At 44.4% G+C, this 26,604-nt stretch overlaps 1 protein-coding gene across 3 annotated transcripts in view; it reads right to left on the minus strand.

Annotated features, from left to right (window-relative positions):
* Positions 1-26,604, minus strand: part of LOC126253116 (F-box/LRR-repeat protein 2) — a 719,590-nt gene that overhangs the window by 327,354 nt on the left and 365,632 nt on the right. Inside the window, exon 1 of one of the 3 annotated variants that reach the window (XM_049954237.1) lies at positions 11,526-11,663. The exons of the other annotated variants lie outside the window; for them this stretch is intronic. Within the exon in view, the coding sequence (XP_049810194.1) occupies positions 11,526-11,621 (96 nt within the window). The 5' untranslated portion in view covers positions 11,622-11,663. Of the gene's footprint in view, positions 1-11,525; positions 11,664-26,604 lie in introns of those variants that run through there. 3 annotated transcript variants of the gene reach the window in all.

The raw sequence follows: 26,604 nt of genomic DNA on the forward strand, positions 1-26,604 counted from the left end.
ATTTGTGTACTCTTATCTTAGAGGATGTAAGGAAAATGATCAGCCCTTAATTAAGGAAACTATGTAGCGGTAACAGTACGGCATGTGGAACAATACCGCAGGGTCCCTGAGGACAAGAGGGACACGGTGAACGAAGAAAAGAAAGTAAAAACCAAAGAAACAGGAAAACAGGAAAATCATCCGTCAAGTGAAATGTTTGGCTATGTTAAAGTAATGAAAGGTGGTTCTGGGAATCTTTGAGAGATAAAGATCTGTGAATTAATTTCCTGCTTTACACAGGCCCAGACAGTTGGGCCACGTGCTCTGGGCATCGATCCCGTGAGGGCGTAGTTCTGTCATGGGGGAAAACAATGAAGAAGGATGAAGCAAAATGAGAAGCGGAAAGGCGAAGTAAGAGAACGAAGAACAGGAAATGGTGATAGCAGTAGCAGTATCAGTGGTAGCGTAAGAAGAAGAAGAGGACGAAGTGGAAGGCTATAACGTGGGAAGGGGGAACAGATTTATGAAGGGAATCAAGATGAGATTCTCATTGGACAGTGTAGAACAATAGTTCCATAAGACCTTCCTTTCACTGGTATGGACACACTTCTTTCTCGTTCTCAGTAACTAGATGGAGCCATTCTCGTTATGCTAAGAACTCCAACGCAACTAAAGTATAAAGACTTTATTTTGCGTTGTTCTTTTGTTTGTTATGGCTCAGAACAGACCAGCAAAGAAAAAAGTATCCCGATATTGTTTCAAACAATGAGAATTTTGACTTTGTGCTATTCCTGTTTTGCACTATGGCACACAGATGAAATATGTGACTGGATTGTGGAATTCTTTGTAGGACGAATCAGCATGTTATCTTGGACGGAGAGTTATCGATAGATGTATACTCCAGGAAAACGTGTTAGGCCTCTTGCTGTTCTTGCTGTAACTTGCGAACAATATTAATAGTAACCTCAGACTTTTCGCAGATGATGCAGTTATCTGCAATACCGATGTTATACAAATATTCAGTCAGATCTTGATAAGGTTTGAAAGTGGTGTAATAATTGGCAGATTGCTTTAAATGTTCAAAAATGTAAAGTTGTGCACTTCACAAAAAAAGACGTAGTACCCTATGAATATAATATCAGTACTTTACAGTTGGAATTTGTAAAATACAAATACTTGGATGTAACATTTAGTAGGGACATGATGTGGAACAATCACTCAGGCTCTGTTGTGAGTAAAGCAGGGAGAAGACTTCCGTTTTTTGGTAGAATGTTAGGGAAATGCAGTCAGTCTACAAAGGAGATCGGTTACATATCACTCGTGAGACCCATCCTAGAATATTGCTCAAGTCTGTGGCACCCATATCAAATGGAATCGGGAGGGGTATTGAACGTAAACAGGGAATGGCAGTACGAATGGTCACAGTTTTGTTTGACTCTCGGGAGAATGTCACCGAGATGTTGTAAGAACTAAAGTGGCACACTCTCGAACATAGACAGAAAGTACCCCGAGAAAGTCTACGAAAACAGTTTCAAGAACCGCCTTTAAATGGTGACTCTAGGAATATAATACAACCCCCTACGTATAGGGATCATGAGGATAACATTAGATTAATTACAGCATGCACAGAGGCATTTAAACAATCATTTTTCCCGCACCTCGTACGTGAATGGAAAGGGAAAAAGGTTCAATAGCCCATACAGCTGGACGTACCCTCTGCCATGCACTTCACGGTGGTTCGCAGAGTATAGATGTAGATCCATATGTAGATACAAAATACAGTTATTATAATTTGTGCCTCTGACTTCCTTGTAAAGTCGCGTTGATTTCAGTAAACGAACAGTCGATCTAAATGGTTATGAGGATTTATCAGAAATAGGAAGTGAATTCTTGGCAGTATGACATGGGTGGAAGGTGGCAAACTCAAAGTTTGTCCTGGGCCTCAATCACCCTAGTTACTCCTCTGTTGCAAGCTTGAATAATTCGTAAATTCCGAGTGTTTCTGCAGCTGCGTCTGAGCTTTGTGTTATTGGTTGGTTTTTGCCGCCCTCCATCTCCCGCGGCAGGAATCAAGGCCGAGTGCGGCAGCCGCTCTTAATTTACCCATCTTTGTTCGCGAATAAAAGCGCCGCAGATGCCGCGGCTGTGTATGTGTGCCAACTGTGTCTCTCTTTCCCGCCTGGCACCCAACAGCGCCCCCTGCGCCGCCAATCCACTGCTCGCGCTCTTCAGCGTCCCATATCTCAAGGAATGTGCACGTGCTCTGCACTCGACTCGCATCCTGTACTTCGATGATCATCAGTCCGGCCTTTCCAAATATTGCTGAGTGGCAACGCTCTCCATCACGCTCAAGTGATACTGCGAGACTTATACGCCATGATTACGAACAAAATCACACAGCGTAATAAACGCCATTTGGAAAGAAAGATAATGAATTAAATTTTTTATTAAACATTAATGTACAACGTAAACGTGAATTCGAGTGACAAAATTTAGGAAGTTGTTCTGCGTTATTTTTTGAATATTTTGAGGTAATTAGCAGTGGCTCGCTGCAGACTAATTGCATTTTTTTGGTTTCTTACCTCTTCATCTTTGTATTTATTCTCCACTGAAAATATCTGCACGACAGTAAAATATCGACGTATGCGCCGTATCTCTTATTTGGAAACAAACTTTTCCCATTCGCTCACGCTATTAGCTGAACAACCCAGATAGCCGCAAACATTGGCACATCGTCCCGGGATTCGGAGAGGCGCGCCAGCCGCGAACTGAATCCGTCCAGTAGAGAGTTGTAAAACTACCGTAGGCTGCCGTAGACTATCGTACGTAACCGTAGTTTACGGTATCTTCCACTTTTGTAGTCCTGTCTTCCTCAGTTGCGTGTAATATTACGGTATATTGATAATTTTTACTTATGGACCGTCTGACAGCAACTGAATAAAACACAATTTTAGTGCCACACGCGTTTCGCCTTTATTTTCTGCAAGGCATCATCAGTGGCAGGTTGCGTGGACAATTTCATATATATTACGCTCCTGTTGCATTTTTGGTGTTGTTCTTCATTCTTATGAGCGCGAATTTTCTGTTTTTCCACATTCCACAGCACTATGCACTGAACGCTTGTTTTAATGCAACAGGAGCATAATATATAAGAAATTGTCCACGCAACCTGCCACTGATGATGCCTTGCAGAAAATAAAGGCGAAACGCGTATGGCACTAAATTGTGTTTTATTCAGTTGCTGTCAGACGGTCCATAAGTAAAAATTATCAATATACCGTAGATTACGATAGTTTTTCTAGTAGCCGCGGTCAGTTAAAGGAACCGCTTTCCCTGGACATAAGGTGTGTTTCATACCTATCGGGCGTTACCTCATTTTGATCTCTTTGTTTGCATGTGCAATCAGTATCTTACTAGATTCCCCTTGCTACCAAAAGCGGTGGACCGTCTAGAAACTGAGTGAGGATAAATAAAGGGCTGCAAAACCCGTGGAACATTTTTGTTCTACGTTGTTGTCTTCCTGTCTCATACTTAAAAATAAACACTATTAATAGGAAAGCCAACGGGCTTGCCATAGTAGTAACTGCGGTTCCCGACAGATCACCGAAGTTAAGCGCTCTCAGGCTTGGCTAGCACTTGGTTGGATCACAGCCCGGGTCTGCAGCCCTTGTGAGGCCAGTGGAGAAGCTACTTGATTGAGAAATAGCGGCACCGTTGGCGAAAACTGACAACAGCTGAGAGAGCCGGTGTGCTGACCACGTGCCTGTCCGTATCAACATTTGGTGATGCCTAAGGTCTGAGGATGACACGGCGGCCGGTCGGTGCCACTGAGCCTTCAAGGCCTGTTCGGATGGTGTTTGTTTATTATTAATAGCAAAACTGAAATTGTTAATTTTAAATTGAGGTTTTATTCGAAAATTGTTGATTTTTTATGAGAAATAAAGCGATGTTTTAGAAGAAATGAGAAAAAAACAATAGATTTATTATACAGCGCTAGGAAACGCAATTTCCTCAAAAAAAAAAAAAGATGAAACTGTGAGAACACCACAAAAGAGAAGCACATCAAACATCGCTTCCGTACTCTGTGGAACAACTTTTGTTCTTATCAGTAATAAGAGGAAACTCTTGCCTTTGACTATGATGAAGAGCGTTCTACTCAGTACAAAATAACAATAATTATTATATACATTTTTTATATCTGCGCAAGCAAACTGTACTTGCAACGAAAGCAATTGCTTCGGTTACATAAAAGCACAGAATTTACGCGAGAAACTAATTTTTATTATCTGTAAAATGCGATTAATATTCTGTACGGATATAAAATACGTAATGCACTAAGTCTGAACGACGTGCGGCTCTAATTATGTGCAAAAGAAACAAACAAAAAACAAAGAGGAATCATAGGCTCCCAGTTGCTCTCACACATTCATTTATTTCTCTGCATACCAATGCTATCAATACTTCCCATAATCCTAAAATTCCTACATTTATGCAGCATACCGAAACTACAGAGCCGTAGATCCAACGGATCAAAGACGAGGGCCGGTGTGCCTGAGTGCCAGTCAGCCTGCATAAGGTTTTAGGCAGTTCACCACATCCGACAAAGTGAATGCTGGGCTGTCGCGTTTCAGTTACACGATTCGCAAAAATTTCGTTCTCACGGATAACATTAGACGCAGTCAGATGCAGTACACAGATTCTGTCCCTGGGGGTAGAGGAGTGGTGACAAGAAGGGCATATGGCTGTCCTCTATGACTAACAGCAGATTAATATGTCGACACCGTGAAGACACGGGGTAATGCTGGGAGTAAGAAAGAAGCTGCTGACAACAGAAAGGCCCAGTTTAATCTTCTCCCTCAAACATGCAGTGAGGATTGCTCGGTTCTTCCCCGGCAGTGTTAGTTTCACGATACCATTGATACATAAGCCTTATGGAACGGTTTAATGACATTGAGTTGACCGATTCGTGTCTCGTGTACCAGTTCAGTGAATGCAACGGAGCCGGCCTGTGTGGCCGAGCGGCTCTAGGCGCTTCAGTCTGGAACCGCGAGACCGAAACGGCCGCAGGTTCGAATCCTGCCTCGGGCATGGATGTGTGTGCTGTCCTTAGGTTAGTTATGTATAAGTAGTTCTAAGTTCTAGGGGACTGATGACCTCAGATGTTGAGTCCCATAGTGCTCTGAGCCATTTGAACCATTTTTGAATGCAACGGAAGACCGGCATAACAACTCTATGTTGATTTCTTCCTACGGGGACGACAACAGCATCGCAGTGCCTTTGCATCTGTCCATATGCATCTACTCATTGTTTAGTGCTGCACGTTTTCGTGATTGCATAATTTATTACAAGCTGCTTCACATAAAGAAAGGTAACTGGGGTAACAAATCCAATAAACCAACATCACATTACTTCTCTGAAACGAACCACTGAAGACCGCGGCGCTCTTACACCAAAACACTCACGTCTGAAAATATACCTGACCAACCTTTAAAATTTTGTCGTTGGAAGTCCAGTTCACACAGTATTTTCCTACATGTTTACATTTGGATCTACTAATCTAGATTAATTTCAAAATTTAAAACGATGTACTTACTGCTAGTAAGACAATTAATGCGTTGTTTCCCATATTGTCAAGTTGTAGGTAATTAATAAATTAATTGTAACTCCCAAGATGTCATGAAACAATTTTAAACTACTGTAAGGTTGTAGAACGAAGGCTTTCACGACCGGATGACGACACACCTGCTGGTAAACTTTTCGGGATATAAGCATCAGGATAATTTTAATACGAAAGAGGAGGCAATGAAACCTAGCGACAAATGGACAGTAGCTCTGCAGAATCGCAAGACAATTTTATCTTTGACAAAACGATAATCCATAGTTAATTATCTTGAACAAGAATTATTCCTGCTCATCATGTGTTCCTTCGACCACGCCCCCTTTCCTACAGTATATGTATCGATCTCGGACGTCCAACCGGTCAGTCAGCAATACTCAGCGGACGAGCGCCTCTGAGGATGTCCAGCGCAGTCCTGGACGAAACGTCAGGAACAGAAGAGTTTCTTGGACCACGAGCTCACATCCCAAAAGGTTTACCAGCAGCTACTGTAAGGTTGCTCATGAACATTCACTGTTATTTTATTTTTGTGAAGTTCTTTATTGTTTCTTGTCATGACGTCTTTCGGGATTATCTCATAGATTATCTCATAGAGTACATTTGTAGAACACGACTTTGACATACCAACCGTGTATCGTCAACTGAAGCTTAAGCTTCATCAGTTAAAAACATAATACCGACAAGGAACATAACAGGCATAACGCTAGATTTCATTGCGCTTAGCTGGACAAAATAGGCCACCAATTCAAATGGAGCAAACCTAGCCTTAAGCTTGTTAGATTGGCATTAAGCTTTTAACTGATCGAGTTTAAGGTTCAACTGAAGATGCGCGACCGGTATGTCAAAGTCGTGTTATACTCGTACATGTGTACTCTATGGTCATCAGAAGATGGGATGATCCCGAAAAGCGTATTGACATGAAACAATACGAAAATTCACGAAAAACCAGTGAATATTCATAAGCAACTTTGAAGCATTTTTGAAATGTATTCCATAGTTACTTTGACAGTGGTTTCATTTCTCTTAAAGGACTTCGAGTTCAATTCAGATCTCATGATATCTACGCTGAGAGAGCCACCTGGTTATTCTAACGCTGCTCATAATCAAAAGCTCTCTAAGAAGGAACATTAAACTTCCCGTCGCCATGAAAGTTATAGGAGACGGCACATCGGTTGAAACTGGACCAACCTGTGGCGAGAAATGACATTTTTGAAGAAACTGACCTAAAGAAAAACATAGATTCCGAAGTTCTTGAGAGGGTTTGAAGCCCGAGCCTTCCCAATAGAAGTCCAGAGCTGTGGACTTGTCTACATCATTTCCTGGAAAAAACCCGCGTACAACTGATGTATATAGCCGGCCGAAGTGGCCGTGCGGTTAAAGGCGCTGCAGTCTGGAACCGCAAGACCGCTACGGTCGCAGGTTCGAATCCTGCCTCGGGCATGGATGTTTGTGATGTCCTTAGGTTAGTTAGGTTTAACTAGTTCTAAGTTCTAGGGGACTAATGACCTCAGCAGTTGAGTCCCATAGTGCTCAGAGCCATTTGAACCATTTGAACCAACTGATGTACACAACAACAAATATAATGTAAACATGAATAGCCACTGAAGATGAACGTATCGGTTCAAAACCGCTAACGACGGCATTTGTGCAAGTAAATAGCATTTTAACACTGGCTGATTCTCGTTTTCTTCCCTGCAAGAATCAGCTTCTAGAAACTTTCTTCTTGGAACTTAGAACCAGGTAGTTTCCTTGCTGTGGAACTTAGAATTTCCTCATAAACTATTTATTTCCTAATTTGCCTAATCATTTTTTTCGGTGTTGCAGTAAACGGCATAATTTTGTGGTATCAGAATATATTGTTCAATTTTTTGGACGCAAATCAGTTATGTACAGTGGCATAGGGGAAAACAATAACAAATACAAATGTGTTTGTTGTTGTCATCTCAGATGAATAGGACGATTGCTGCACTTGTAATTGCTACAAATAAGTTTTTATTACGTGTTTCATGTGGATTCAAAAAATGGTTGAAACGGTTCTGAGCATTATGGGATTTAACATCTGTGGTCATCAGTCCTCTAGAACTTAGAACTACTTAAACCTAACTAACCTAAAGACATCACACACATCCATGCCCGAGGCAGGATTAGAACCTGCGACCGTTCATGTGGATTAAAATATTCAATGCTTTGTGTTTCAATATTCGTGACAAATGAAATGTTTTAAGTGATTTTCGTACCAGATGATGGCTTACAACCGAAATCCGTAGACTAATAAAAACCAATTAATGCAGTTCAGTGACATGAGTTTTTTGAAACATATATCGATTGCTGAAAATTGCTTGCGAAAAAGCTATAAAATTTCATGTTAGTTATAGCTTTAGGATACTTATTGTGGTCATAGATAGGTACATAACTCAAGTTTCTGATACATGAAAAGGATTTTTCAGTAAAATACTTTTCTTTAAAATACTATAAAAGAGAAAATAATTGTTGCAGAGATAAATGTCTCAATTGTTAATCTATTTTTTCGAGTGCGGATGGAAGGAATATTTAGCCGTTTGTTTTCAACGAAGAACTAGAATAACTATGTCAAAAATATAATAAAATTTTCTATGTTTATTCTACGTTTATTGCATTTTTCATTAAAAGACTCCAAAAAGGCTACAAAAGTTTGCTTAAACATAAAAAGGGCTATTCCAAGAAAGTAAAGGACTAAAATCGATTTTATTAAACTTAAAAAGAAAGCGAGCCCTAATAATAAACTATCCAAGTCCGAGGACGACACGTCAAACACGTCCCTCAGCAGCTACATGTAAACATTAAATTCTGGCGTGTAGCGTGCTGAACAAGTATACAGGTTGAGTGCAAAAGAAATTTTCACTTTCAGAAATTTGAAGAAACGAAAAGGTACAACATATTCGCTTCAAACGTTGAGCTGTTAATAGAATATCTCTGGAACTTATTTTTTTACGTATGGGCGCAATTCGTTTGTTGGAAGTTGCCGCCGCCAGAGAGTACCAGCGCAGAAAGTGGCAAGTACACCACGACAGAAGCGCTGGTGTGTCCTTAGGATTTCGGATAAGGGTGTTTGTTGTACCTGACGCTCACAACTAGATCAGCTTATTGATTTCTGTGGGCTTTGCTGGGATGCTGCTATAACGTGATCAAGCTTTTGTTTAGAAATGCACCCATTCGCCTCAAATTGTTCGTACGAGCCATAAAGGGAGACTGCTGTGTGGCTCCTATTGAACGTGTTTGCAAAATACTGCACTGTTTCGATTCTCTGAATTTTTAAAAATGTTAAGTTCTTTTGTGCTCACCCACTATCTTGTTAACGAAGGTTGTGAGTGAAATTTGAACTCATTTAGAAGGGGACTTTATCGAAAACTCTATTTCTCAAATAAATGTCTTCTAACTAGGATAATATTTCAAACTGGAAACCGTGGTGGTTCACATAGATGTGCAATTAACTTGTAATAGGCTGGCAGGCCCATTTGTACATAAACAACAAAATTACTGGTTGTTTATAAGGAATTTGTTGATCACTTTTTTACTCAGCAGCAGACGACTATCGATACCTCGCGATAGTCACCACACAACTATCTTTGAGACAATAGCAGTAATACGTATGGTGACTGTGACAAAATATCTCTGTCATGGCTCACGGCCCCTAAAAGAAATGTGCACCAGAGGTCGATAGTATCTTTGGTTTGATGTAAGAGATGGATGAAGTCAGACTGCAGATAACTGACGGATTCAAGTATCTTTGTCGCTCCTGCGTGATGGATGACAGACGGATGACCAATGACAGCGCCACTAAAGAGGACTTGTTAAACAGTTTTGTGAAATTGTTTCACCAAAGTAGTCGAAGTAGGTACTCCAGAATTCGAATCGAGAACAACTGCCAACAGGAGTGTCTTAGAAGTATATATCCTCGGTGTAGCGCAGCAGATTAAAGCACTTAAAAGGGAAGTAGGTCGGCAACGATAATATATTTTCACTTTCAGAGAGAAAGTTAGTGATTGAAATTTCGTGAAAAGATCTCGAAGCAACGTAAAACCATCTTTGTCTTAATCCTGTCAGATTATGCTGATACGATAGCCCCATACTTGCAATCATATACAACCGCTCGCTTGAAGAAAGATCCGTACTTAAAGACTGGAAAGCTGCAAAGGTCACACCAATATTCGAGAAAGGAAATAGGAGTAATCTGCTGAATTATAGACTCGTATCGCTAATGTAGATTTGAAGTAGCAATTTGGAACATTACTGTGTACGAACATTATAAATGATCTCGGAGGTAACAGATCTATTGACACACAGTCAGCATGGATTCAGAAAATATCATTATTGTCAAAATGTTCAAATGTATGTAAAATCTTATGAGACTTAACTGCTAAGGTGCTCAGTCCCAAAGCTTACACACTACTTAACCTAAATTATCCTAAGGACAAACACACACACCCATGCCCGAGGGAGGACTCGAACCTCCGCCGGGACCAGCCGCACAGTCCATGACTGCAGCGCCTTAGACCTCTCTGCTAATCCCCCGCGGCTCATTCTTGTCAAAGAAGTAGCTCTTTATCCGCGTGAAGTAGTAAGTGCTCCCGACAGGGGGATTGATTGCATACATCTAGGTTTCCAGAAAGCTTTTGACACAGTAGCGCTTTAGTTGTGTGACTGGATCCGAGATTTCCTCTCAGAAAGGTCACAGTACGTAGTAATTGACGAAAAATCATCGAGTAAAACAGAAGTGACAACCGGCATTCCCTCTGCTCTTTCTATATTACATAAACGATTTAGGAGATAATCTCACCAGCGCCCTTAGATTGTTTGCAGATGATGCTGACATTTACCGCGTAGTAAAGTCATCAGAAGATCAAAACCAATAGGAAAATGACTTAGACTCGATATCTGAATGGTGCGAAAAGTGGCAATTGTGTCTCACTAAGGAAGAATGTGAGGTCATCCTGATGAGAAAGAGAAGAAATCCGTTAAATTTCGATTACACGGCAAAGCGCACAAATTTAAAGGCTGTGAATTCGACTAAATAGCTAGGAATTACAACTGCGAGCAACTTAAGTTGAAACAATCACATAGCTAATGTTGCGGTTAAGGTGAACCAAAGAGTGTTTTATTGCCAGAACAGCTAGAAGATGCAACAAGTCCACTAAAGAGACTGCCTACACTGTGTTTATCTATCCTCTGCTTAGAGTTATGGCGTGCTCTATAGGATCCTTACCAGAAAGGATTGACATAAGATACCGGAAAAGTTCAAAGAAGGGCAGCTGGTTTTGTATGATCGCGAAATAGGGGAGAGGGTGTCACAGATATGATAAGGGACTTCAGATGGCAATGATTAGGACAAAGGCGTCTTTCGTTGCGGTGAGATCTTTTCGCGAAATTGCAATCACTAACTGTCTCCTCTGAATACGAAAATGTTTTATCGTCGCCAGTTCACATATGGCGAAGTGATTATCACAATACAATAAGAGAATGCTTGTACAGAAATATTTAAGAGTCCCTTTTTGCCACACCCTATTAGAGAGTGGAACGGTTGGGAAATAATCTGAAGATGGTTCGAGGAACCCTCTGCCAAGTCCCTTAAGTGTGGATTGTAGAGTAGTCACTTAGATGTAGAAGTTGTTCCAGAAATGTCACTTGATATTACACCGATGCCATTAAGCACAGCTTCGTGATAGACAGCAACTTGAGTGTTTGACTCGAGTGATCCAGTCTCGATGGAAGTGGTGGCTCCAGTCAGCCACAGAGGCTCCAGCTGGCGTCAGGTCGTGAGTACGGGGTGTGCGTGGCTTCCGCCGCGGCGCGTCCAATGCGCCGGTCAGGAAGGGAGGCTTTTCCCGGGTTCATGCGGGGCCCTGGTGAGGTGAGGTGTGGGGTGCAGCAGGGGGCGAGCGGCGGGCCGTACCGTCTTGGCGGCCCGGCGCACGCTGCCGCCGTCGTCGCGCGCCAGGCTGTCGGCGGTGGCGCCGATGTTGACGGAGAGCGTCCCCCACGAGTCCATGCTGGCGAGCGGGCGGCGCGCGGGCTACTGGCCGCCGGCTGCCGGCTGCGGCTATTGTCGGAGGGTTCGCCTCGCTCCGCCCGGCTCGAGTCCCCTCCCTGGCCGCCACGGGCTGCGACGCCTGCCCGACGCCGCCGCGACGCCATTATGTTGTGTCCCCCAATGGCCAGCCCCGTACCTCCCCCTCCCCATGTAAGTAGCGACTTGTCAGTCATCCTACACGGGAGCCATTAAAATCGCAATAGGAGGAAGGACATCAAATAACGAAATATTACACTACTGGCTACACCACGAAGATGGCGTGCTACATACGCGAAATTTTACCGAAAGGAAGAAGATGCTGTGATATGCAAATGATTAGCTTTTCAGAGCATTCACACAAGGTTGGCGCCGGTGGCGACACCTACAACCTGCTGACATGAGGAAAGTTTCCAACCGATTTCTCATACACAAACAGCAGTTGACCGGCGTTGCCTGGTGAAACGTTGTTGTGATGGCTCGTGTAAGGAGGAGAAATGCGTACCATCACGTTTCCGACTATGATAAAGGTCGGATTGTAGCCTATCGCGATTGCGGTTTATCGTATCGCGACATTGCTGCTCGCGTTGGTCGAGATCCAATTACTGTTAGCGGAATATGGAATCGGTGGGTTCAGGAGGGTAATACGGAACGCCGTGCTGGATCCCAACGGTCTCGCATCGCTAGCAGTCGAGATGACAGGCATCTTATCCGCATGGCTGTAACGGATTGTGCAGCCACGTCTCGATCCCTGAGTCAACAGATGGGGACGTTTGCAAGACAACAACCATCTGCACGAACAGTTCGACGACGTTTGCAGCAGCATTGACTATCAGCTCGGAGACCATGGCTGCGGTTACCCTTGACGCTGCATCACAGACAGGAGCGCCTGCGATGGAATACTCAACGGCGAACCCGGGTACACGAATGGCAAAACGTCATTTTTTCGGAAGAATCCAGGTTCTGTTTACAGCATCATGATGGTCGCATCGGTGTTTGGCGACATCGCGGTGAACGCACATTGGAAGCGCGTATTCGTCATCGCCATACTGCAGTATCACCCGGCGTGATGGTGTGGGGTGCCATTGGTTACACGTCTCAGTCTGCTCTTGTTCGCAATGACTGCACTCTGAACAGTGGACGTTACATTTCAGATGTGTTGCAACCCGTGGCTCTACCCTTCATTCGATCCCTGCGAAACCCTACATTTCAGCAGGATAATGCACGACCGCATATTGCAGGTTCTGTACGGGCCTTTCTGGATACAGAAAATGTTCGACTGCTGCCCTGGCCAGCACATTCTCCAGATCTCTCACCGATTGAAAACGTCTGGTCAATGGTGGCCGAGCAACTGGCTCGTCACAATACTCCAGTCACTACTATTGATGAACTGTGGTATCGTGTTGAAGCTGCATGGGCAGCTGTACCTGTACACGCCATCCAAGCTGTGTTGGCTCAATGCCCAGGCGTATCAAGGCCGTTATTACGGCCAGAGCTGGTTGTTCTGGGTACTGATGTCTCAGGATCTATGCACCCAAATTCCGTGAAAATGTAATCACATGTCAGTTCTAGAATAATATATTTGTCCAATGAATACCCTTTTATCGTCTGCATTTCTTCTTGGTGTAGCAATTTTACTGGCCAGTAGTGTGCTTACCGTTGAACCGCAACTCCTATTTTTAGAGAATCGAACTCCCACGTGTAAAACATCATATCTCACAAACTATGCCTCATATAATTTTACAGGTACATTCAGTGATACACGCAGTTATCGTCTGCAAAATATGTCACGAATAGAGTTAGTACTAAGAAAAGTAATATATTAAACTGTACTGCACGATGCTGGAGTATGGAGTAATCGATAGATTTTTGGTTCATTGTTTTGGGGACGATGTCAGCGAGAAAAAGTTTCCCTAAGGTTTTGAAATTATGTGTAAAGTTTCTTGGAAGTCTCTAAGCGTTCTCAGTTTCAAATAGTCTAGATAATTTGCGCGCCGTCAGTTACGCTGTCTCAAAAATGGTTCAAATGGCTCTGAGCACTATGGGACTTAACATCTGAGGTCTTCAGTCCCCTACAACTTACAACTACTTAAACCTAACTAACCTAAGGACATCACACACATCCATGCCCGAGGCAGGATTCGAACCTGCGACCGTAGCGGTCGCGCGGTTCCAGACTTTAGCGCCTAGAACCGCTCGGCCACCGCGGCTGGCCTACGCTGTCTCAAGACATATACAAGGTTTCTAACTGTATTACTTAACCTATTGTGTATAGCCTTTAAAGTAAGATTAAAGTAAGGTGACAAAAGTCACGAAAGACCGCCTAATATCGCATCGGACCTCCTTTTGCCCGGCGAGGTGCAGCAACATGACGTCGCATGGACTCAACAAGCCGTTGGAAGTCACCTGCACAAACATTGAGCCATGCTCCGTAGATAACCGTCCATAATTGCGAACGTCTTGCCGCTGGAAGTTTTCGTGCACGAACTAACCTCCCGATTACGCCCAACAAATGTTCGATCGGAACCATATCGAGCAATCTAGATGACCACATCATTCGCTCGAATTGTCGAGAATAGTCTTCAACCAAATCACAAACAATTGTGGCCTGATAACATGAGGCACTGTCATCCACAAAAATTCCATCGTCGCTTGAGAACATAAAGTCCATCAATGGCTGCAAATGGTCTTCAAGTAGCCGACCATAACCACTTCCAGTTAATGATTGGTTCAGTCGGACCAGAGAGCCGAGTCCATTACATGTACTTGCACAGTGCCTTGTTGTTCGCCCCCGGTAGCTGAATGGTCAGAGCGACAGAATGTCAGTCCTAAGGGCCCGGGTTCGATTCCCGGCTGGGTTGGAGATTTTCTCCGCGCAGGGACTGGGTGTTGTGTTGTCCTAATCATTTCATCCCCATCGACGCGCAAGTCGCCGAAGTGGTATCACATCGAAAGACGTGCACCCGGCGAACGGTCTACCCGACGGGAGGCCCTAGTCACACGACATTTATTGTAGTGCCTTGTTGACGCCTTGGGTCCATGGCTTCGTGAGGTCCGCATTGCACTTGAGCACTACCCTCATCTCTTTTCAACTCAAACAGGGACTCACGTGACCAGGCCTCGGCTTTCCAATAGACTAACGTCCAATCGATATAGTCATGAGTCCAGGACAGACGCTTCAGGCGATGTCGTGCTGTTAGCAGAGATATTCGCGTCGGTTGTCTGTTGTCATAGCCCATTAAACGAAATATCGCTGCCCTGTCGTAACGGATACGTTCCTCGTACGTCCCGCACTGGTTTGGAAATTGGAAATTTGTGGTCAGTTCCTATGGGTCATCGAACCCTAGGCTTACACACTGCTTAATCTAACTCATTACGCTAAGGCCAACAGACGCACCCATGCCTGAGGGAGGACTCTAACCTCCGACGGGGGGAGGCGCATTGATTTCTGCGGTTATTTCATACAGTGTTGCAAGTCTGTTAGCAATGACAACGTAAACGCTGCTGCCATCGGTTGTTGAAGTGAAGGCCGTCGGCTACTGAGTTGCCCGTAGACCTGAAATTTGGTAGTTTCGGCACACTCCTGACATTGTGCGTCTCGGAATATTCAACTCCCTAACGATTTCCGAAATGGAATGTTCCTGGAGTCTACCTTCAACTGCCATCCCGGGTTGAAAGTCTGTTAATTCCTGTGGTGCGGCCAAATCACGTCGAAAACCTTTTCACGTGAATCACCTGAGTGCAAATGACAGCTCCGCTGATGCACTGGCATTTTATCCTTGTGTACGCGATACTGCCGCCATCTGTATATGTGCATATCGCCGTTCCATGAATTTCGTCCCCTCAGTTTATACCTCTTAATAACTAGACTGGAACAGCATTTTAAATTTCTATATGGAGTCAAAAACGTAATGAAATACTGAATATCAATTTTTTCCCACTGAAAGCCGTTAGATAGGCTACCTGCAACTGGTACTGTGGCCTGAGTTAGCCGCTGATTAATACAGTTTGGGCACAAGCAGTATAGTAGGAAGAATACAGGATTAAATTTGTAGTTCATTGACGGGTGTACAGGATGTGGTATTAAGTACACACAGCTGCCACCTCTGGAAGCAGCAGCGGCTCTGCTCGGCTCAGCACTGAGTAGAACTGAGCTTCACTGACTAATCCAGATACACTGTTTATCCGATTTCAACTCCTGCAGTCGCTTCAGCAGCTCTTGCGACTGCCACTGTCCCAGTTAAGACTGGCACAGAAAATAAGGCCCACAGAAGAGCAGCACGATTCTTTATCGATGCATTTAGTAAGCGCGTAAATGTCACGGAGAAGCTCTGCGCATTCCAATGGCAAACGCTGCAAGGGAGGCGTTCTGGGTTACTGTGTGGTTTACTCTTAAAATTTCGAGAGTGTAAACTCCTAGAAAAGCCAACCTACGTATTGCTTCCCTTATCTATATCCCACGAAAAGATCATCAACGTGAAATGAGAGAGATTTGAGCACAAGCGGGGGTTTACCAGCAATCGTTCTTGCCCCGTACCATTCACTATTAGAAGAAGAAAGGGGGGAAGTGACACAAACTACCCTCTGCCAAACACCGTCAGGCGGGTGGCCCGGAGTATATGAATGTGAATGAAGATGTAGGTGCAGAACTCATCAATTATAGTGTCTGGAGAATGGTGGAGTGCCCTCCGCTCAGCAACCCAAGACCAGATATTTTCAGTAAGTGAAAGAGCACGAGAACGTGCTGGTCGGGCCAACATTCGAACACCCGCTTGATCGATGGTGGTCAGGACAGCAGCGGCAACGTGTGGTCTACCGTCATTTTGTTGAAAGGTAAGTCACTGACACCTCGAATATAAGGCACAGTCGCCAGCCTTAACGTATCAGAAATGTAACAGCTGCAGTCTAAATTATCGGGTATGCGAACCAGACGTGATCGTGTTGCATATGCAGTTGTAACCTTCGAAGTGCTGGACCCGTAAGACAATGACGAATTGAGTCGCAATGTTCGTTCTCCTCTGAGGCTCCAGGAACGGGTACATCCATCGTGATTCTACACTCATGCCCATAAATTAAGGATAACGCTGATACATGGTGAAACAACGCTCTGGTGGGCGGTTTGCGGCTTTAAATCACCTCGGGGTATCACCATGCGGTGCATGTGACCTGCGATCGTCGCACGGTGACGCTGGCAGCAGTCCACATACGCAGAAATGTGTTGGTGCACGTCAGAGTACGGTGCAGCGACTAAGTGTGCAGACGTTTTCAGACATGCTAATGGTGACTATGTGTTGAAAATGGCTCAAAGAACAAATATTGATGACGTTATGAGGGGTAGAACACTAGGGCGATTGGAGGCTGGTTAAACACAGCAGGTCGTAGCATGGGCCGTCCCTGTGCCACGAAGTGTGATCTCAAGATTATGGCAACGATTTCAGCAGATAGGAAACGTATCCAGGCGCTACAGTACGGGACGTGCACAGTGTACAACACCACAAGAAGACCGATAACTCACCATCAGTGCCCGCAGACGGTCACGGAATACTGCAGGCAGCCTTGCTCGGGACTTTGCCGCAGCCACTGGAACAGTTGTTTACAGACACACAGTCTACAGACGACTGAACAGGCATGGTTTATTTGCCCAGAGACCTGCAAGGAGCATTCCACTGAACCCTAGTCACAGGAGAGCCCGTAAAGCCTGTTATCAAGAACACAGTACATTGTCATTGGAACAGTGGTCCCAGGTTATGTTCACGGACGAGTCCAGGTATAGTCTGAATAGTGGTTTTCGGCGGCTTTTCATCGGGCGTGAACCAGGAACCAGATACCACGTAGCCCCCTGCCTGTCTTTGACAGAGGAACTGTAACAGGTCAGGTGTATAGGGACTTCATTTTGAACCAGTATATCCGCCTTTTCAGGGGCGCAGTGAGTCCCATCTTCCTCCTGATGTATGATAACGCACGGCCCCACCGAGCTGCCATCGTGGAGGAGTACCCTGAAACAGAAGATATCAGGTGAATGGAGTGGCCTACTGTTCTCCAGACTTAAATCCCATCGGGCACGTCTGAGATGCTCTCGGTCGACGTATCGCTGCACGTCTTGAAACCCCTAGGACACTTCAGGAGCTCCGACAGGCACAGGTGCAAGAATGGGAGGCTATACCCCAGCAGCTGCTCGACCACCTGATCCAGAATATGTCAACCCGTTGTGCGGCGTGTGTACGTGTGCAAGGTGATCATATCCAATGCTCGACCACCTGATCCAGAATATGTCAACCCGTTGTGCGGCGTGTGTACGTGTGCAAGGTGATCATATCCAATATTGATGTCGGGGTACATGCCCAGGAAACGGTGGCGTTTTGTAGCACATGTGTTTCGGGACGATTTTCTGAACTTATCACCTATAACGTGGACGTACAGATCTGTGTCGTGTGTTTTCCCTATGTTCTTATGCTATCAGCGGCAGTTTTGTGTAGTGCCACGTTGTGTGGCACCACATTCGCAATTATTCTTAATTCATGAGCATGAGTGTATATGCAAAGCCGGGACTCGTTTGAAAAGGCACCGTAGTCTCACTCATGTGTCCAGTTTTGTCCTGTTGTCGTGGAATCCACCAAAGCAGGTGCCCCTCTCTCTATTGCAGGGTCGAGGGATGCCACAACAACGGTCACCGTCCTGACAGTCTGTAGTGCTCCAGACATCGCACCACGGCGAATACGGACGTTTGTCTTGCTGCAAAAACAAACCCAATTCCTGACTCTATGTACGCGACGTGCCTGTAAGGTCTTGTACATTCCAACAAACAATATATCTGTCTCCCAAAGCGCTACTTCTGTGAGGCCGATCCAATTTGTATGGCGTTCTGTATGGCCCTCCTTAACCCTTCGATTAAATATTTACATGACAGTTGTAGGGTCTCCACTCACAAGAGAAGCAGTGTCTCGTAACGATGCAATAGTCTTGATAGACCATCGTCCTGCAGCCGTCGTATTTAGACACGTCTTCCTAGAAGGCTCTCTGTCTTACACGAGGCGTAAAACGAACTTCTTACAAACAACCAAAATTCAAATTCTATTTCAGAGTGAGAAACCTGCTGTATTATCTTTCCCTACACACGGAATATAGATCTACATCTACATCTACATCTATACTCCGCGAGCCACCTTACGGTGTGTGGCGGAGGGTACTTATTGTACCACTATCTGATCCCCCCTTCCCTGTTCCATTCACGAATTGTGCGTGGGAAGAACGACTGCTTGTAAGTCTCCGTATTTGCTCTAATTTCTCGGATCTTTTCGTTGTGATCATTACGCGAGATATATGTGGGCGGTAGTAATATGTTGCCCATCTCTTCCCGGAATGTGCTCTCTCGTAATTTCGATAATAAACCTCTCCGTATTGCGTAACGCCTTTCTTGAAGTGTCCGCCATTGGAGCTTGTTCAGCATCTCCGTAACGCTCTCGCGCTGACTAAATGTCCCCATGACGAATCGCGCTGCTTTTCGCTGGATCATGTCTATCTCTTCTATTAATCCAACCTGGTAAGGGTCCCATACTGATGAGCAATACTCAAGAATCGGACGAACAAGCGTTTTGTAAGCTACTTCTTTCGTCGATGAGTCACATTTTCTTAGAATTCTTCCTATGAATCTCAACCTGGCGCCTGCTTTTCCCACTATTTGTTTTATGTGATCATTCCACTTCAGATCGCTCCGGATAGTAACTCCTAAGTATTTTACGGTCGTTACCGCTTCCAATGATTTACCACCTATGGCATAATCGTACTGGAATGGATTTCTGCCCCTATGTATGCGCATTATATTACATTTATCTACGTTTAGGGAAAGCTGCCAGCTGTCGCACCATTCATTAATCCTCTGCAGGTCTTCCTGGAGTACGTACGAGTCTTCTGATGTTGCTACTTTCTTGTAGACAACCGTGTCATCTGCAAATAGCCTCACGGAGCTACCGATGTTGTCAACTAAGTCATTTATGTAAATTGTAAACAATAAAGGTCCTATCACGCTTCCCTGCGGTACTCCCGAAATTACCTCTACATCTGCAGATTTTGAACCGTTAAGAATGACATGTTGTGTTCTTTCTTCTAGGAAATCCTGAATCCAATCACAAACCTGGTCCGATATTCCGTAAGCTCGTATTTTTTTCACTAAACGTAAGTGCGGAACCGTATCAAATGCCTTCCTGAAGTCCAGGAATACGGCATCAATCTGCTCGCCAGTGTCTACGGCACTGTGAATTTCTTGGGCAAATAGGGCGAGCTGAGTTTCACATGATCTCTGTTTGCGGAATCCATGTTGGTTATGATGAAGGAGATTTGTATTATCTAAGAACGTCATAATACGAGAACACAAAACATGTTCCATTATTCTACAACAGATTGAAGTAAGCGAAATAGGCCTATAATTATTCGCATCTGATTTATGACCCCTCTTGAAAATGGGAACGACCTGCGCTTTCTTCCAGTCGCTAGGTACTTTACGTTCTTCCAGCGATCTACGATAAATTGCTGATAGAAAGGGGGCAAGTTCTTTAGCATAATCACTGTAGAATCTTAAGGGTATCTCGTCTGGTCCGGATGCTTTTCCGCTACTAAGTGATAGCAGTTGTTTTTCAATTCCGATATCGTTTATTTCAATATTTTCCATTTTGGCGTCCGTGCGACGGCTGAAGTCAGGGACCGTGTTACGATTTTCCGCAGTGAAACAGTTTCGGAACACTGAATTCAGTATTTCTGCCTTTCTTTGGTCGTCCTCTGTTTCGGTGCCATCGTGGTCAACGAGTGACTGAATAGGGGATTTAGATCCGCTTACCGATTTTACATATGACCAAAACTTTTTAGGGTTCTTGTTTAGATTGTTTGCCAATGTTTTATGTTCGAATTCGTTGAATGCTTCTCTCATTGCTCTCTTTACGCTCTTTTTCGCTTCGTTCAGCTTTTCCTTATCAGCTATGATTCGACTACTCTTAAACCTATGATGAAGCTTTCTTTGTTTCCGTAGTACCTTTACTTTTTATCGAATCGAGCTGAAGTATCAATCATTTTCATATCCACGTATGTACTACACTTTGCCAATTTGACGTCTGTTGCATTCCGCATTATGGTGTCGCAATTTTCATGACCAGCAATGTAAATGTGGCTCTTTTCATTCAGGGCGATACCCTAGGATTAGAAGGATATGAAGTGGAAGCAGTGCTTGAACAACTGGTGATATAGAACCGTACCGTACACTCCATCTTATTCGATTGGCTCATTCGACAAGAGCTAAAGGAAACCATGCAGAAATCTGGAAAGAGGATTAAAATTCAGGGAGCAGAAGTAAAAATTATAAGAACTGCCGGTAATATTGCAATTCTTTCTGAAATGGTAAAGGACCTAGAACAGCAGTTCAAATGGAAAGTGTCTTGTTAAGATGTTATAAGATGAACATCGACTAAACAGGGGTAATGTACTGCAGTATAATTAACTCAGGTGACGTTCAAAGATTTACGTAAGACACTAAAACTGGCGCTGTTTATGCAGCAAAGTATCTGATGATGATCGAAGTAGAGAGGATATAACATGGAGACCGAAAACAGCAAAAAAAGCGTTTCTAAAAAATATAAATTTGTTAATACGTAGTGCAAATTGAAGTGTTAGCAAGTCTTTTCTGAAAATGTTTGTCATGGGTACAGCATTATACGGAAGTGAAACGTGTACGATAAATAGTCCAGGCAAGAAGAGAATAGAATCTTTTTAAATGTGGGGCTACAAAAGAATGCTGAAGAGTAGATGAGTATATCAGATAACTAATGATGATGTGCATTCCAATTAGTGAAAAAAGAAATTTACTATGCAACTTGAATAAGGGAAGAGATCGATTGATTGGACGACTCCTGAGGTATTAAGGGTTGGTCAATTTGGGTGGAAAGCGTAGCAAGTAAAATTGCTGAGGGAGATGAAGGCTTGCAGAAGCAGGTTCAAATGAATCCAGGTTACATCTGTGATACAGAGATGAAGAAAACTTCACATAACAGAAAGTTGTTGAGAGCTGCATCAAACCAGACTTCAGATGGAGGCCTACACCAATATCTATAGGACAAATACGAAAATCTTAAAGAACACTTTTAGACTTATGTGTCCTTCTAAGAGCATAGGCTTCTGCGTCCATTGTCAACTTAAAACTTTTCCATGTTTCTGACCACGTCTTTATTTTGTTTCAACAGCGACGGTTTGACTGCTGTTGCTAGCGGTCTCCATCAGAATGGTCTATTTTCTTCTGGGTCAGTCTTGCACAGTGCAATGTCAGTTTCTCCAGAACGTGTGACGAAGCAAGCTGGGATAATTTTACTTTCCGTCTTGTTTTACCATCTGCCTCCTTAAATTCAATTATTTTCATTTTGAACTAATTATCATTAACATACGTGAATATAATCTGCATTTCCATAAAAGAGAAAGGTTGGCTTCAGTTGTAAAGAATATGACGCCAGATCTAATTTTGTGCTTAGTTTTAGGTATGTAATTGATTTTCTAATTTATTTTGACTATTCCTAGTTAGTATCTTTCATTATAGGCCGAGATCAGTAACTGCTTCGTAGCTTAAATTCTATTGTTGATGTATAAACAAATATAAATTCTGTACTAATTATAAACATTTGGAGGAACAACTAATAGTATTCTTAAAGAGTCTATTTCGCTCTATTTGAAAACGTGTTAGCAAAGCCAGCCCTTAATTAATTCCAAAGTAATTAACAGTTTTGTCAAAAGTATTGTTTATGTAATCATATATGTTAATTTCATGACTTAAACTAATAATGTGAACTTTGTGGTTAGGTTTTTACTGCTCGTAGGTGTTCAATTGTAAACTATTGTGGCAGAATGTGGAGGTTTGCCTGCAACCTATTAATGAGGCTTATCGAAAGATAAACAATAGTGCACTGGCCAAATAACTGTGTATTATTGGGGGGTTGCGAACTGTGAAATTAAAGTACAGTGAAACGGAACTGTGCGCCTGTCGGCTACATTATTTACGGTAGTCAGTGTCGGAATTACAAATCTCATTTTTCAGCGAGCATAGCAACGCAGGACGTCGACACAGAGGACAATCAACGAAGAAACAAAGTAGGCGAACCACTATAAACGTCAGTGAATTCTTTACTTTAGGCTTATCCAACGCTACCCAATGGGGCAAGAACGCTCCTGCCTGCCCCTCATCGCACTCGTAGGCAAGCACAGGTAGTGCAGGGTGCCTGCCAGGTTGTCATGGCCCGCGTTTTGCCCAAGCGCTAAATTCCCCGCATGTACTCGGTCAGTGGAGTACGATCGCATACTCTACAGTCCGGATGCAACACTGCCCGCCCGTCAGCCCGTTTGCCCACCCATGCTCACCTGCGCCCATGACAGACAGGCATGCGAGCTGGGTTTATTTAGACGGATGACAGGATTTTAGAAGCACGTAATATACACTGAGTGACAAAAGTCATGGGGTACCTCCTAATATCGTGTCGGACATCCTTTTGCCGAGTGTAGTGCAGCAACCCGACGAGGCATGGACACAAGAAGTCATTGGAAGTCTCCTGCAGAAATACCATATTCAGCCATGCTCTCTCTATAGCCGTCCATAATTGCGAAAGTGATGCCGGTGCAGGATTATGTGCACGAACTGACCCCTCGATTATGTCCCATAAATGTTCGGTGGCATTCATGTCGGGCAGTCTGGGTGATGTGGCTGATATTCACTCGAATTGTCCAGAATGTCCTTCAAACAAATCGCGAAAAATTGTGGCGCAGTGACGTGGTACACTTTAATCCATGATAATAAATTGGTTGTTCGGAAACATAAAGTCCATGAATGGCTACAAATGCTCTCCAAGGTCCCACAGGCAACTAGAGGACCTAGTCACTCCATGTAAACACAGCCCATACCATTACACAGGCACCACCATCTTGCACAGTGCCTTGTTGACAACTTGGGTCCATGGCTTTCATGGGATGTGCGCCACACTCGAATCCTATCATCAGCTATTACCAAGTGAAATCAGGAGTCATCTGACCAGGCCACGGTTTTCCAGTCGTCTAGCGTCCAACTGATGTCGCGAACCCAGGAGAGCCGCTGCAGGCGATACCGAGGTCTTAGCAAAGGTACTCGCGTCGGTCGTCTGCTGCCATAGCCATTTACGCCAACTGCACTGTTCTAAAGGATACGTTCGTCGTATGTCCCACATTGACTTCTGTGGCTATTTCACGCAGTGTCGCTCCTCTATTACCGTTGACGACTCTAAGTAGACGCCGTTGGCCACTGCGTTGTCCGTGGTGAGAGGTAACATCTGAAATTTGGTATTCTCAGCACGCTCTTCCTAAATGGAATATCCCAAGCGTCTAGTTCCAATTACCATTCCACGTTCAAACTCTGCTAGTTCCCGTCGTGCGGCCATAATCACGTCGGAAACCTTTCTACGTGGATCACCTGAGAACAAATGACAGCTCCGCCAATGCACTGCCCTTTTACGCCATGTGTAGTTGATGCTGCCGCCATCCACATGTGCATATCGCTATCCCATGACTTTGTCACCTCAGTGTAATGTTTCATTGACGGTAGCTTTCAAATATGTCGTGACAAATGAATACTGAATCATACCAGGGCTTCAGCTAGTAATTTTCCTGCTTGTAGTGAGATGCCCATGATAACCATTACGCTATATGAGCATACTTTCTGACCTGATTGAAACGCACTCTCTCGCATCTTTCCACCCTTTCATTTCTGAACACTATTACTAGACGTTCTCGCCTGATATATTCGTCATGTCGCAGGTTCGGCACTGCTGGGCAGTTGCACTGATATCATTTCCTCATTGCATCTAAACTGATTTTATGTCTATCCATTGACTTCACTTCAGTGGTTTTAATTCATTTGAAAACATTTATCATGTACTGGCTTGTCCCTCATTAGGCGATTCCAGAAATGGTATAGCCTAATGAGGGGCAAGCCATTACAGGAACCTAGTATTTTTCTCCTACAGTGGCTTGTGGCAGCCAATACAGCGCAGCAGGGACGTGGTTGATCCGTGTGGTCTTCACTCGGCTGTGGTGCGCGCGCGAGAGAGAGTGAATAAACTTCGCGGTCACGTGCTCGGCATGTGTGGCTACACAGACTTCAAGAATGTGTGCCTGCTTGTGTATGGGATGCAGACCGTAGAGGCGCGAAACGCTTTCTTTACCCACTGCTACGCCCGCCCGGTTAGCCGTGCGCTCTAACGCCCGGCTTTCCGGACTGGGAAGGAGCGCCTGGTCCCCGGCACGAATCCACCTGGCGGACTTGTGTCGAGGTCCGGTGAGCCGGCCACTCTGAGGATGGTTTTTAGGCGGTTTTCCATCTGCCTCGGCGAATGTGGGCTGGTTCCCCTTATTCCGCCTCAGCTACACTATGTCGGAATTGCTGCGCAAACAAGTTCTCCACGTACGCGTACACCACCATTACTCTACCACGCAAACATAGGGATTGCACTCGTCTGGTGTGAGACGTTTCCTGGGGGGGGGGAGGGGGAAGGGGGGGGGGGGGAAGGGGTGGTGGGTCCATCTGAGGCCGAACCGCACAATAACCCTGAAAGAGTGGTTCTGTGTGGGATGAAGTGGACTGCGGTAGTCGTCGTGGGGTTGTGGACCACTGCGGCTGCGGCGGGGACGGAGCCTCTCCGTCGTTTCTAGGCCCCAGATTAACATACAATACAAAACAACACAATACCCACTGCTACACCTCGCGCAGCGTGTTGAGGTGGCTATCGAGCTTGAGTGTTGCTCTTGCCGAGTGCTCGCCCCCATGACGGCGCGTGAAAGAGCCGGCACTCGAGTGAAGCCGAAAATCGTGTAATGACAGATCAAAACTCCTCTCGCGACCTCGCTACGCAGATACAGTGCTCTACCGGCCTAGACAACGCTGTGTACAAAGAGCACTTATCTGCTGTTTACTGCAGGTATGTGGTGGGCAGCTTAGTAAGCGCTGTCGCTCTGGTAGCAAAGAGAAAGGGAACCTGTATCCGTAGATACGTTTTATTTTTACAGGCTACTTCACAATTTCAATCCACTATTCCACACTTCTTCTGAAATTCCGAAACTTTCTCTTGAAAGTAAATGAAGGTAACCGTGTGATTACACGAGCCTCCTGGAACTGTACAGTTTTTCCCAACTCATTGTGATCTTCCAGTACTGCTGTGTGATGTATTGTCCAAACATTTTTCCTTTTTGGGATTCCATTAGACATTGCTAACAGAAATGTCCATCTCACAGGTCTATAGTGTTCTGCACTTGTAGCTAACTTCATAGGGTTTGGACGTGTGTAGTCTGTTGATTGCAACCTTAGTAAACCCTAGCACAGATCGTTGCTTTATTATATTACGTTGACCCCCACTCGTTAGAGAATTTCCCCAGTAGAAGCCATCTTATGGTCCAACAGCACAAAGCTTCCTCAACTCCCACGTCTCTAAACATAGTGGCGAAAGGCAGGTAACAAAGTGTCTTCTTGCTGCTCCTACTGGTGATTTTGCTCGTTACTGTCTCCAATTGCCCATTATTCGCCTATAGCACAATACAACTATTTAAAGAAGCACATAAAAATTCCGTTGACGCTTTACTAAGAGAGAGCCTCCAATCCTTCCAGACTATATAAGTGTAGACCAGATGTGGCTTGCATTCTAAGAAATAGTATCAGCGCTAATTGAGAGACTTATACCAAATAAATCAATGAAACACGGTACCGATCACCCAGTGGTACACAAAACAGCACAGTTGCAGAAACAACAAAAAAGCATGCCAAATTCAAAAGAATGCAAAATCTCTGAGATGGGTGAGCTCAAAACTTAGCATGGACACCAGTGCTTGATGCTCTTAGCAGCTTCCGCAACGAAACCATACCTCGAACAATTACGGAAAATACAAAGAGATGCTCGTCTTACGTAAAATACACCAGCGGCAG

Source organism: Schistocerca nitens, chromosome 4, assembly GCF_023898315.1.
Source record: "Schistocerca nitens isolate TAMUIC-IGC-003100 chromosome 4, iqSchNite1.1, whole genome shotgun sequence".
Classification (NCBI taxonomy): Eukaryota; Metazoa; Arthropoda; class Insecta; order Orthoptera; family Acrididae; genus Schistocerca; species Schistocerca nitens.